A 13,268-nucleotide genomic window follows, 5' to 3' on the forward strand; every position below is an offset into this window, starting at 1 on the left:
TTAGCTTTCAATGGAAGTCAATGAAAAAAATTGTATTCCCAATTTTGGAGCATTTTTATTTTACCAATTATCATGGAATTTGCAGACAACATGAAGGAGAGCTACTTTGTTACAATGATGTAGTAAATTAAAAATGGACAAAAATGGAGATATGTTTTGTTTTTTTCAGCAGCAATGATATTTACCCTGTAACATTGTATGGCCCTGACTTTTTATACTCTGCGTTGTTTTTAGATGATCTTCCCATTTCACTGGCCTTGCCCCTACATTCCTCTATGCCCACTAGCTCTGGCAGATGTCCTCAGTGCTCCATGTCCGTTCATAGTTGGTGTGGACTCACGCTATTTTGACCTGTATGAACCACCAGCAGACATAAGCTGTGTGGACTTGGACACCAACACCATCTCACAGTGAGTAATCTTTTGACCTTGGCATAGTTTGGACCTCTCCACGGAATCTCAGTGTCAGAGGTTTCATTAAAAATTCTAAGGAAACTTAATTGAATATCTCACTCATGTTAAAATTATTTTTTTCATCTTATTAAGTAAGTATTCTTAATTATGATAATGGAAAGCTTTATCTTGATTCATGTGGTCATTCCATTACTGTTAAATGGCCAGGAACGGTGTTCTGCAAGAGATAAGACACAGATTCCTACATGTGGTTGCCACATGCTTCTGTTTGTTAGATGTTGGCGGATACTGAGGAGTTTATGGAAGTCAAGGGGCCACAGTAATGTCAAATGGAGTTCTCAGCTTTGCTGTCTGCAGCCAAGCCTGATGTTTTCTACATTGTTTACTCTTACATTTCTCTCCCTATAATAATAAATGTGTGTGTGGTTTTAGTAAAGAGGACCGCAGAGCACTTACGTGGAAGATTCTGCCAAGGAAAGCCTCCAAACATCTGATCAACACCCTTAGTGATCTTCACCAGCAACTGCTGGATGGTGAGTGTAGAATCAGTATGTTGGTACACTATGGAATTTTTCTCCCTCTTGCTTCTCTCCCCTCTGAGTGTCCATTCAAGGACATATTTGGCTCAATTTACTGCTCTATAAAAGCTGTCTAAGTGGACTTGCCCTGTCCTTCTTGGAATGTAGCTGTATCATTTTATAATTTATTCCATCTTTTATTAACAGTTGACAGAATGATATGAGCTAAAAGCGCTAAACCTTGAAATACTTTCATGTTTAGAGGCAGAGCACTGTGCTAGCCAGAGCTAGGATTTAAGTACCTCTTGAACCTTGTGGTGTTATCTGTGTGTAGCCTGAGTGTTGACTGATGGTTCTGCGAAAGCTTCTGAACTTTAACTCTTTAGCAGTATATTTTCTTTTTCACTATGTACACGGTGATATGTATGCCCTTTAACATGAGCTATTAATGTAATGTAAATCCCTGTAAGCATTATTTTGGAAAGTATGTGCTGGCGAATGATAAGTACCCAGTACATTCCTGATTGGAATTGACTTATGTTCTCTATGTTTAAAAACATGGAATGGCTCACAGCTCGTTTGTCCAGTGTATCTTTATCAGTACTCATGTTCTTTACATAACCACCAAAGGGTAAAATAGATCTTTGTCAGATGAGAGAAGGGATCTTTTGATCTTTGCTTATGTAAGGAATATAAAATTTCTGCAGGTTATCATTCGAGTCGTGAGGAATCGCAAATGGAGGCTGCTATGAGTGAGCGGGATCCTGGCAGTGGGGTGAAAAGTCTTCAGATGCTGGAGCTAGAGATCCAAGAGGCCTTCTTACGTTTCATGGCTGCCATCTTGAAGGGTTACCGCTCCTACTTGCTTCCCATTACACAGGCTCCCTCAGAAAAAGCGACTGACGCCAGCTCTCTGTTTGACCTGCAAGGTAGGATTTGTCTGGTTTATCTGGATTCACTTTTTTAAACTTCCACCTGTATGGGAATGTCTGATCAAATTGAATCAAACAAAAGAACGCACCTTGTTTAAAAATTACTTTTGTATATGATAATATCTTTGGAAATAGTAGAATCCGAAAAACACTAGAAGGTTAATATAGGGTTAAACGTGTTACATTAACCATGGGGAAATTATAGTTTAAATAACAGTAAAGTATTGGTTAGTGACTTAAGATGCTCTGAGTTTATTGGGAGAACACTTAAGCACTGCAGCTGGCCAATACGATTAAATTTTGAGCTGTGCCTGTGAAGTCTTAAATTGGGCTTGAAATTAGTGCGGACATTTTCATCTAAAGTCTCAGTTCAGTTTAGCACTGGCTGACATGTCCAGCAATATCTACTTTGAATAGATTATCTCAGCGCACATCTGCAGCCTCTTATGTAACAAGGGAGCAGGAGCTAGCTGTACTCTCACACAATGTTCTTGAACCAGACCAATCTTAATGTAGTGAGTACACCTAGGTTGACATCATCTGTTGTTGTCAGTTTAACATCCCATAGTCGACGGATTGTATGTGTAATTGTAGCAGACTCACTAAAAATGAGTAGCCTGTCTTTCTAACTGTGGCACCCAGCTATATCTGCATCTGCTCCCAGACATTACAGGAGGGTTTTTTGTTTGTCGTTGTTGTTCTCTGCAGGATTCCTAAAAAGCCGTGATCGTTCACACCAGAAGTTCTACTCCCTCATGACCAAAACTCAGATGTTCATCCGCTTCATCGAAGAGTGCTCTTTTGTCAGCGATAAGGATGCAAGCCTGGCTTTCTTTGATGATTGTGTTGATAAGGTAGAGACACATTTTTATTTAGCTTTGCATTATTTGAAAAAAAAAAACATTCAGCAAATTTTATCCCCTGTTAGGTACATTTAGCATCTAGCAAAGATCCTCCACCTTAATAAAAGGTTCTTAAGTGTGTGAGTCTTAAACTGTCCTCGAGGCATTAAACCCAGTGAAGTGCAAAGATCTAAAGAGTTCACTGGAGCGAATGCAGAATGACTTGTAAGAACAATAAGTGTAATATTTCCATTATAAGCCCTGCTGCTCAGACCCCCTGGGATGTCTTATGTCGGTTAATTTATTTTCTATGAGCAATGTTCTTGGTGCAGTATGACTTTTCTTCTTACTCTAATCAATCTGCCTGCTCTTTCTTTGCCCTTCTATGCCTATTTTCCTTACTCACTCTTTGGTTTAACTTATCTTCAATGCTTGCATGGAAAGCTGTTTGGCACGGAAAAAAGAGGAAAGGTAAGCAGCATGATTCTGCTGTATTTGCTTAGACTATAAAAGTGATTGTTCAGGGGAAATCTGCCTCAGTTTGCTTGGACTGTTATTTGGGATATGGTTATTGTCTTTGCAGCATAATTATCAGAAGACCAGAGGCAATTAGGTTTCCAATCCGCAGTCATCAAGATCATAAAAAGAGAAGCGATTGAGGCACCCTTTTGTGTGCAGCATGAGCTACTTTGACTTTAAAAGTGTGTAAAAGATTTCATAGGGCTCTGAGTTTTGCACTGGCTTGCATTATTAAAGCACCATTACAGTACAGCCTAGACGAGCTTCTACATAACTGCCAAGACATTTAGAACTGCCTAGCATTCATAATTCATCCTCCAGTTCTTCACATCACCAGATGTCTCCTCATATGCACCAGCATCTCCACATAAACTCTGATGAACCTAGCTGCACGTTAATATTGAAAAATATGTTTTGTCTTACCATCGTACATAAGTTACCCTCTTTTTGAGGGTATAAATACATAACCACTTACAAGTATACATAACCACTTACAAATGCATTGCCTATCCAGCTCCATTGTACTCCTGAGGTTCATTTGTATCTGCTGTGACAGCAACGAGACAGCAGGGACGAACAACTTAGTCTCGTTTAGAGGAGGGAGTCATTTCTTGCCTCTACCAGGCTTCACCATGTAATAAATAACAGAAACTGGCTTTGCTCTGCCTCACACTGTTCATTAAAGCTGTAAACAGCCAAAGTCACACATCAACTGCCCTAGCTCGTCCTTCATTGTTGAAAGTCTGCAGAGGACACAGCCTTAGCAGTGAGCTGATAATGAAAGTGGTGGTGTGAGCTGTTTTTAAAGTGAGTCAAATGCAGCTCCAACATATTGGGAGGGTTGGCACAGTGGCCAAAACTTTGGCTGACAATGTCAGAATGCAAGTCACAGCAGCTCACCGATGTGGAATATGGATGCTCAGAGGGACTCTATGACCTTCCCGCCCTGCACAGCCCAGCTTTAGCCACAACAGTAGCATATGCATTAAAGTACTCCTGCTGGAATTAAAGTCAATGCTATGTTAAGAGACCAAAATCTCTGGTCAGATTATTCAGTGAGTGCATTCCAGTGCTATTGTTTTGTTATTTCTTCTCTCTGCTTTTTCCACTGAATTTCTGTGTAAAATATATAGTTGAAACTATTTTCCCTTACCTTACCAGCGAACAAGAAAACATTTACATATTCTATGCAGACTTACTTCTTTGGCTTAGTTTTGGATGCATGTGAAGTCTAGTGTTTCTTGAAGTGTTGGGGGAGGACAGTCAGACATCCAAAGGCTAAATGTGCTGTGGCAGTTCTAAGCCACTGGCTAGCCTGCCAATGCACTGCACTGTAATGGTTTCATGTCCCTGGAGCAACATGACTTCTGAGTGTTAAGTCCAGGTCAATGCATTTGGTGTGCGTGTGTGTTTGTGTTTGTGTTTGTGTGTGTGTGTGTGTGTGTGTGTATGTGTGTGTGTGTGTGTGGTAGATGGGGGAAGGCTCTCATGATTAGGGCTTCTTGGTGCACATGTGAGTTCGGCCAGATACAGTGTTGAGGGAGATTATTAAGCTTGTTTTGACTAAAAGCTGTCTCCCTTCTGATCCTAGATCAGATGCTTTTTCCCTGCAGATTTCCATTCCAAATGGCATGGGCAGACTGCAGAAAATCCCTTGGCTCTCCCCTTTACCAAGCTGTTGTTTGTGAGTGTGTGGCAGAAGCCTGGCTGTGGTTATGATGACTCTTTGTTTTAATTCTAGGTGGACGGTGAGAGGCCAGAGGAAACCAGACTCATTGAACAGGACAAATCCCATCGCAGTGAGCACACGGTCTACATCACACCTCCGGAACTGCCCCATGTGCCAGAGGGAGAGGAGCCCTCTCTGCTTTATAGGTAAAATACATGTCACACACAAATTTGCACACAGAAAACAAAACACATACAGGCTATGTATAAAACCTTTCAAAACAACAAGGGCATGACAATAAAACCTACAATCTACATTCTAGAAAAAGCTCCAAGCGAGTGTAATCCTCAGTGATTCTTCTCCAGGGATGTGAATCCCACAATAAAAATCTCCAGGGATCTCAATGTGCTTGAATGTCTCCATTCAGCATGCAGAATGAATAATAGATGTTTAGCAGAGCATGTGATCATACTGAAATACAGCTATTCTTTGAAAATATGTTTCTATTGTGTTGTTTTCCAGTCTGATATTTTTGAACATGTACAAACCAAGTTCTGTCATTTATTCGTATGTGATATCGTGAATGCAGTTTTGTAAATGTTAGTCTGTGTTTTGTTTGTACATGACATCAATTTTGAGTCAGATTAGCTGATATAAAGAGCAAAGGTCCTTCTGCTGGGCTCCATTACAAAACAACGATCAATACTGATAACCCAAAACAGGTTTTATTTCATGTAGCACTAATGGATGAGTGCAGTGCAGTACTGATAGCGTCTCCTGGCTGCATGTGTTGTGTAGGTATAGTGGGTTTCCCGTGCTGAATGCAGAGCTTTGTGAGTCTCAGGAAGGCCCCTCTGTCCCCATGGCAACCTCAACTTCCCGACACACAAGCCCTGGAAGCCCTGCCGCCATCTTTCGACGCTCCAAACAGGTGTGCCTTTCCTTCATGTCTTACTTGTGCTCCATCAGGCCTAAGCTTGCTGCTCAAAGAGCATGGCTATTTCTGCCCCTTCTTTTCAACTTCCTCTCTCTGATCTCCTTCCTTTCATCAGGAGATCAAATCAGCACAGCGCATGGCCAAGACCTACTCGTCCATCCCACAGATGTGGTCCAAGTGTCTTTTGCGCCACTGCCACGGCCTGTGGTTTATCTGCCTGCCTGCCTATGTGGCCGCTTGCCATTCCAAGGTGCGAGCATTGCGCACTGCCTATGACGTCCTAAGGAAGATGCAGGACAAAAAGTTGCAGCCCCCTGACGAGGTAGATGATTAAAAACAGCAAGAACTGATACTTAGTACCTGATTCTTCACCAGACTTTGCTAGCAGCTGGTCTTCTGAAAGCTAACACATCTTTTTGTTCGATTGCTGTGGGATAGCAGATCTTTGTTTTCTGCCCTTTTTGCAGGTGTGTTACCGGATACTGATGCAGCTTTGTGGGCAATATGGGCAGCCGGTCTTAGCTGTGCGGGTACTCTTTGAGATGAAGAAAGCTGGTGTCCAGCCCAATGCGATAACATACGGATATTATAACAGAGTGAGTAGATGGATTACATGGATTATTTTTTAATATGATATACGATTTCATTATCAGTCAAGTCTGAATTGCACTGTATCAGAGCTGTAAAAGCTGTGTGAATGTAAAAAATTGTCGCTGTCCAAAGAAAAACATGTATCTCTATTTTTGTAGATTTTTAGTTTACTAGAGCATTTGACATAACAGTTGCAGTAGTGAGAATTCAGACCGAATCTGAACAGCTAATCTAATTTTAGACAGTAGCTAGCATAGATACCATGGTCAGCTTTTTGTTTCACAGCCGTTTTGTCATATGATAAATGAGTGCTCTACCTGATAGTTTCTCAAGGGACAGCTAGCATTTCTCTGCCTTGAAAGAAGTCCCAAAACACAATTCTGGATAGCTGAGAGTTGTTCCAAATCTATCAGAGTAATTACAGCTAGTCCTTGAGTGAGAACACAATCTACTTAAGATAATGAGAGGGGTTGCAGAGAAGAATTACTTTGTTAATCTGTCTCTGTGTGTGTGTGTGTGTGCGTACACTCATGCACGTGGGTGTTCTTGCTCATCCTCACAGTATCCATGTCTTCTTCTTCCTCAGGCTGTGTTGGAGAGCACATGGCCATCCTCCACCAGAGGGGGATATTTCCTTTGGGGTAAACTGCGCAATGTGGTTCGGGGTGTGGTGCAGTTCAAGCAAGTTTGGAAGAGACATGCTGGCCAATCCAAAGATACACACCTCTCAGGTACAGACATCAATTAGAAAGTTAAATAAAGGCAGAATAGACCTGGAGAAGAATGGTCAATTGTCAGTACTTTATACAGAATGTCTTGTAAGTAGTTTGACAATGTTTTTGGCTTTGCACCTCAGCACACTGCATTTGGAATGAAACTGTGTGCAGGGTATAAGTTGAGCATTATTCACATTTGTACAATGTTAACTACATGGTCATCCACTGTTTTATACCTAATGTGATCTTGACTTGAAGTTTAATATTTACAACTAGGATATTCATGATCAGATGACACTTGTGATGACACCAGACATCTTCCCTAGTTTCACTATGCCTGTGACTTTCTATCCTTCCTTGTTTTTTTGCACCATCTGTAAGAGAAATGCAAGGTTAAAAGGAGTTCAGATAAAGCAGAAGTAGGCAGTAGTAGCTTGTGTGGTGTGTCTGTTAGCTCTAGTCAGCTTTTGTCAGCACTGATTTGGACAATTGAAAATGTTGAACTGGCAGTTGGAGTCAGCTGTGAGAGAGGGCTATGAATCAGCTCATGGTGAGAGAAACAAAATGGAGCAAAGCACTGTCAAGATTGCACACACAGAGAATAGTCTTATTTTCAACACCAGCCAAGGCAGCAAAATTGTCTCACTTACAATTGCAATTTTAAGTGTTTTTTGCCATTCAGGCATTCAGTTTTTTAAAATTATAATTATTATTAGCAGTTTAATGCCATGCTCAGTCCAATAGTATATTAGGAATAAACAGTGACACAGTGTCACATCCCTGGGTCCTGAAAACGTACTACTATGAAATTAAGCATGAATTACTTTACTTTGTGTAATTATATAATATTATATTTTAATATATATGTTAGTTTAATTAAGTTACTCAGTGAATGTATAGACTTTTTCTTAATTTGTGTGTAATAATAAAAAATATGCAAGCTATATATATATATATATATATATATATATATATATATATATATATATATATATATATATATATATATATATGTATATATATACCATTTAAGTACTAAAATTCACTTTTAATTAGCCTTCTTACACACTTAGCTGCAAGTTAACTTACTTTTATTGCACACAGCAGTTTTAGCCTAAACATGGCCTGTATATATTTTACTTCATGTTGTAGCTAAACAGTTTTACAGACCGCTGCTGATTCTTGCTAAAGGATGTTGTTCCCTTTTACACAGGTTCATTAAGCATGCATTTGGGCCGTTAGCTGTAGCCTCAGTGGTATGTTAGAGTGCACATTTTTAGATCAGGAACAAGGCTGTTGGTTTGTCTGGGACCTAATGCAGTACACTGCAGAACTTACTGTCGCACTGTAGTCGCACCATCAAAACAGATTAAGGAGTCCACAGATGCCTTTAATTCACTGAAGATGATATTTTTTGTAGGTCATGGGAACAAATCAGTCTTTCTTAATTTCCTATTATTCTGTTTCAGGGTGATCAATGTTGATAAGGCTTAATGTAGAAGTAGCAACTGTAACCTGGTCTTTATTTGGTGCTTTGTTGGTGTTTCAGTTCTTCTAGATGTTAACCTGTCTTGACATCTTGTTTCGTTCCACTTTCATTTTAATTATCACCAATTTGTATAATTTGTTCAGTTTAAATGATATACTAGACCATTAGAGCTAATTCTGGTCAGATTATTTTCACTATAAAGTTAAATCATTTGCACTAAGTCCTCTTTACTACCTGTTCTAATGAATCTGGCGTAAAACTATTGAAAACAGTGGAAAAAATATTGATATAATTTTGATTCTCTATAGAACTGTTATTAGCCAACTCTAGTCACAAGTCATAATACAGAGAGAGCAGTATAAATAGGGCATTGTTAAGTGAAGACCCATACAGTTATCACCTTCTACAGCAGAACAGTAATAATTCTGACTTGCACATCCTCGCTCATGAAAGTGCTTTTCTTCTGCTTTCTTCAGTTCAAAATACAGTCACAGAACACCAGTTCCCACAATGGAGAAAATCTTTCAAACATAAGCTATTTTTAAAAATGCTTTTATATAACCGAGGCTGCCGGAACTTTCAATTTCAGAGTAAAAACTCAATAAGTGTGTAGCAACCAACTAACTATTCAAACATCCGGAGCTTTAATCAACTCACTATTTGAATATTCACAAAAATGAGGTGAGTGTGGAATGGTACAACAGTTTTTTTTCTGGAATTACTAGCTCTTTTTTAAATAATAAACATGCTTTATGCAATTTTGAAATAGGCCTTAAACTAAATGAATAAGTTATCTGTGAGAAAACTATCCTGATGGAGAATTACAGATTTGCCACAGTCTCTCTCCTAAGAGCCCAGATTCTCATTTCTAAATCTTGTTCAAATATAATTAATCTGATCTGTTGCTAATTATTTTTTCAGTCAGTTTCAAAGCACTCTTATAGAAGACAATGGTTGGAACATTATGGAAAATGTAGTCCAGAAATTCTCAGAAAGACTATAATATATGGTAGTTTTTTCATTAATTTTACTGCAGCATCAAGGTTAACTAATTGAATTCTGGCTCTTCAAGGAATTCTCATCTCCATTGCTTCAATCTCCCAATTATTTCCCAGGACCACAACTCCTGGCAGCCTCCCTGTCCATCCAGCCCAGCATTAATAGGTCCAATTTAGATGAGAGCAGATAGCTGCCTCCCTAACTGTCACAGTTCAGCTTTCTCATGATCTGGTCTCCTATTCCCATGATGTCGCCTACTCCAGCTTATTATGACAGATGCATAAGAGACTGTAACAGGCTGAAAGTGCAATGTGCCCAAATGGAAATGTGTTCCTACGTCATTCAGCTCAGCTGTCAGGGATTACATATCTCAGCAGCTGAGTGCATCTAACCACAGCCCAGTAGTTGATTGATTGTGTTGTTAAATATCTGTTAGGTGTACACTGTAGACACCTCTGTTTGCTCTGTATTAAGTCTGGGTCTGGGTGTCTTGTGTGTTCTTTGTACACAGATGCAAGTGATCTTGACAGTGTCAGCCATGGCAGTCTAGACAGCAGTAATGACTCAGCAGAGAGAGGCTCTATTGACACCGACTTTACCAAGATGGATTCCAGTGACGATGGATCCAGCACAGGTGACCTCACTCTGCATCATTCATGCCCCTCTTACTCTATGTCTCTTTCTCTCTCTTTTTCTTACATGACAGAGGTCACACTCTCAAATCTGCTATTTTCTCCCTTTTTCTTATTCTCTATCCCACTCACTCCCTTTTACTTTCTCTTCATTTTTCTCCCTTCCACTATTTTTTCTCTCCCTCTTTTGCTGAAAAGCTTGAGCTGCTCCAAGTGTCATTATTTCTCACTGTGGGAGTAAGAGTTCTATCCTCTTCTTCCACTTTTTTCTTTTTTTTCTCGACCTATCATTAATCCCAAAGCACGCACACATCTGGCGCAGTGAGCATCACCACACTCAGTAAGGGAAGATGTCATCACACAGAGGAGAATAAAGGGAAAAGGAGAGTAAGGCTCTGTGAATGTGAAAGGATCTCTTTAAAGGAACACAAACCTAGAGGCAGCACCTCTCACAGGAGAGATCTGAGAGGCAGAAGCTGAGATTTGACAGAAGAGACTCAGGCTGTGCATGCGGTGTCTTAGCAGGAGTCTGACAAAGATAGGGAGCTAGAGAAAAGAGAGAGAAAGGATGACTAACCATGTTATTTTAGCTCACCTCTGGAGGCAGGGAGTGACTATGATATTATCTTTCTGCTCCAGCAGCTTTCCCTCTTTGAATGTGAGGGAATCTAAACCTGTAAATTGTGCATGGGTTTCTCAGTGTATTTCAGCCCTGTTAGAGTCTATATGTGATAAAAACTGTGCCCATCTCAGAGTGGGCTGCAGTAGCTGGGTGTTTGAAGCCATGCTTGTAAGGGATTTTATCTATTTCAGTAGTTGTGGTGCTCAGCAGGAATGATGCACAGTTTCACAGTTTGAGCTTAGAGTTAGGGTTTCTTCATTTAATTTTGGGATGGTTCTCTAATTCCAGTCAGGTTTTTGGAACTAGTTTACATTTCTTTTTAGACATTATTTTAACATTTAAAATGAGGGCTGCCAAGTGATGCATTTGTAATCCCAATTTAATAGAATAGAATAGTTGTCAGTTGTAAGTATGTAAGGTTTTTTGTTGTTGTTGTTTGTTTTATTCTTGTATGTACATGGTTCTGTCTGTTCTCATTTTCAGTTGTTCATTATGTTACAGGTGGTCAGTCAGACCAGGGCTACGACTCTCTGTCTAAGGAGGGGTTGCAAATCAGTGCAGGTGAAGAGCAGGATGGCTCTCTTCTCACGAAGGAGAAGCTGGAAAGAGTCACCAGCCCACGTGAGTTGCACATCATGTTGTTTTTACCAAAAACCTCATTGAGGAGGTTGGAGCTTTACAGCTAAAGCCTCACTGCTTTCTAGTGGTGTATTATGGTATTGCAAGTCTTCAGTTAACAATAGAAGATTTGCCCTCTTTTGCTGAAGGTCAAATGTATCTTGTTCTTCGCTGAAGTCCTACATAATATCCGTATCCCCTCACTACAGTGCCTTTCCTGTTAGATAGAGATTATCTCTCAAGTTTCTGTTCATTGTAGTCCACATTTCCATTGACTTTGTATATATTTCATTTCATCTAGAGTTTGCATGCGCCTATTTCAGCATTTCAGCAGTCATCCTACAGATTCCATCCTGGTGCTGTGTTTACTTAACAAGATTAGTTCAGTCATTAGAGTAATTAAATGTTTAACCAAATATTAGTGAAAAATCATGGCTGTGCTGTTTTTTTCTGAGGAGCTTGTATGAATAGACTTTTAAAAAGATATGTGAGTTTTATATGACTCTAATTTATGTTCTTTATGATCAGTGTCTGAAGCAGGAACCCCTGGAAAAGAGGAATCCACACTTCTATTAAGACCACCATCCTCCTCAAACTTACACAGTGGTGCAGATGTCCTCTCTGAAACCCTCCCCAAGAGACCTAACTCTCTGGACATCTTTGGAGAAAAGGCAGTAAGACCAAGCACTTTAAACCTGACCCCAAGTGGGCCGACGGACAGCTCCAGTCCTTTGGCTGCTCAGGGACATCATCAGAAACGGCCTGTTTCAAAAAACAAGGAAGATGACATAGAAGAGGGAAACATGAGGGCTGCTATGGAACAGAGCACCAATTGCACAGTCACCATGGAGACAAACGTTGCCATGGTGCGCGGACACTGCGGCATGGAGAGGAGTGCGAGTTGCAGTGGTGCTCTGGGTCAGCCTGTGGCTCGCATGGGGATCGAAGCAGGCTTTGACCCACTCTCCCTTTTGGCAGCCGAGAGCCAAGTGCAGAGTGAGGACACAGGTGATTCAGCTGAAGCTCCTGCTGCCCGCCGTGACCTGGCTGAGGAAATCCAGCTGTACATGGAGCACCTGAGCAGCCCTATTAGTCAGCGCTCGCTCAGCACGGATTTGCGGTGTCTCCAGAGCCCCTCGCCCCTTGGCTCCCCACGTCCAGCAACACTGCTCGGGTCACCAGGTAGCTCAGGACAGCTGCAGCCACAGCCCCGTAGCAGACTGTTCTCGTCTCCTTCACTGCCACAGGGACGCCCCCGCCGGAGAAAAGAGGCACGGCCCACTTCCCTGGCTTCTCCCTCCTCTCCTACACCCTCTGCGTCCTCCTTCTCCATGGACTCCTTGCTTACACCCACCCTGGACGTCTTTAAAAGCAGCTTCCTGTCTGCAGGAAAGGGCGTGGCCGAAAAAGCCAGTCGGCTTTATTCCAGGTTGTCCTCCCAAACCTCCATCACACAAGTGAGTCTGAAGTGGAATTTGGGTTCTATATCTTTTAAATATTTTCTGTGACTATCAGGGCTGCAACTATATTCTTTTTTGAATATTCAGATGTAGATGTTTCAATGAAACATATAAATATATGTTTTTGTTTTTAATATTACCACTTTATTGCTGTCATTTCTAGCTGTTTTTTATAATTAACACATTTGAAAACATGCTTCTCTATAATTTGATCTAGTAGGAAACAGTTTGATTTCACTTAGGATTCAGGCTGAAACTGTTGCCTCAGTCTGGAGAGTCTCTGTGCCAAGTTCAGAGTGGGTGTTGGCTGC

General features: G+C 40.8%; 1 protein-coding gene across 1 annotated transcript in view; it reads left to right on the forward strand.

Moving 5' to 3' along the window:
• Nucleotides 1–13,268, forward strand: part of dennd4a (DENN/MADD domain containing 4A) — a 29,784-nt gene that overhangs the window by 9,996 nt on the left and 6,520 nt on the right. Inside the window, exons 10-21 of the mRNA XM_066684834.1 lie at nt 235–410; nt 846–946; nt 1,639–1,860; nt 2,572–2,717; nt 4,966–5,099; nt 5,692–5,824; nt 5,946–6,152; nt 6,298–6,426; nt 7,008–7,152; nt 10,137–10,259; nt 11,381–11,500; nt 12,026–12,954. Of these exons, the coding sequence (XP_066540931.1) occupies nt 235–410; nt 846–946; nt 1,639–1,860; nt 2,572–2,717; nt 4,966–5,099; nt 5,692–5,824; nt 5,946–6,152; nt 6,298–6,426; nt 7,008–7,152; nt 10,137–10,259; nt 11,381–11,500; nt 12,026–12,954 (2,565 nt within the window). The remainder of the gene's footprint in view (nt 1–234; nt 411–845; nt 947–1,638; nt 1,861–2,571; nt 2,718–4,965; nt 5,100–5,691; nt 5,825–5,945; nt 6,153–6,297; nt 6,427–7,007; nt 7,153–10,136; nt 10,260–11,380; nt 11,501–12,025; nt 12,955–13,268) is intronic.

The sequence above is a fragment of the Hoplias malabaricus genome, chromosome 11 (genome assembly GCF_029633855.1).
Source record: "Hoplias malabaricus isolate fHopMal1 chromosome 11, fHopMal1.hap1, whole genome shotgun sequence".
Lineage (NCBI taxonomy): Eukaryota > Metazoa > Chordata > Actinopteri > Characiformes > Erythrinidae > Hoplias > Hoplias malabaricus.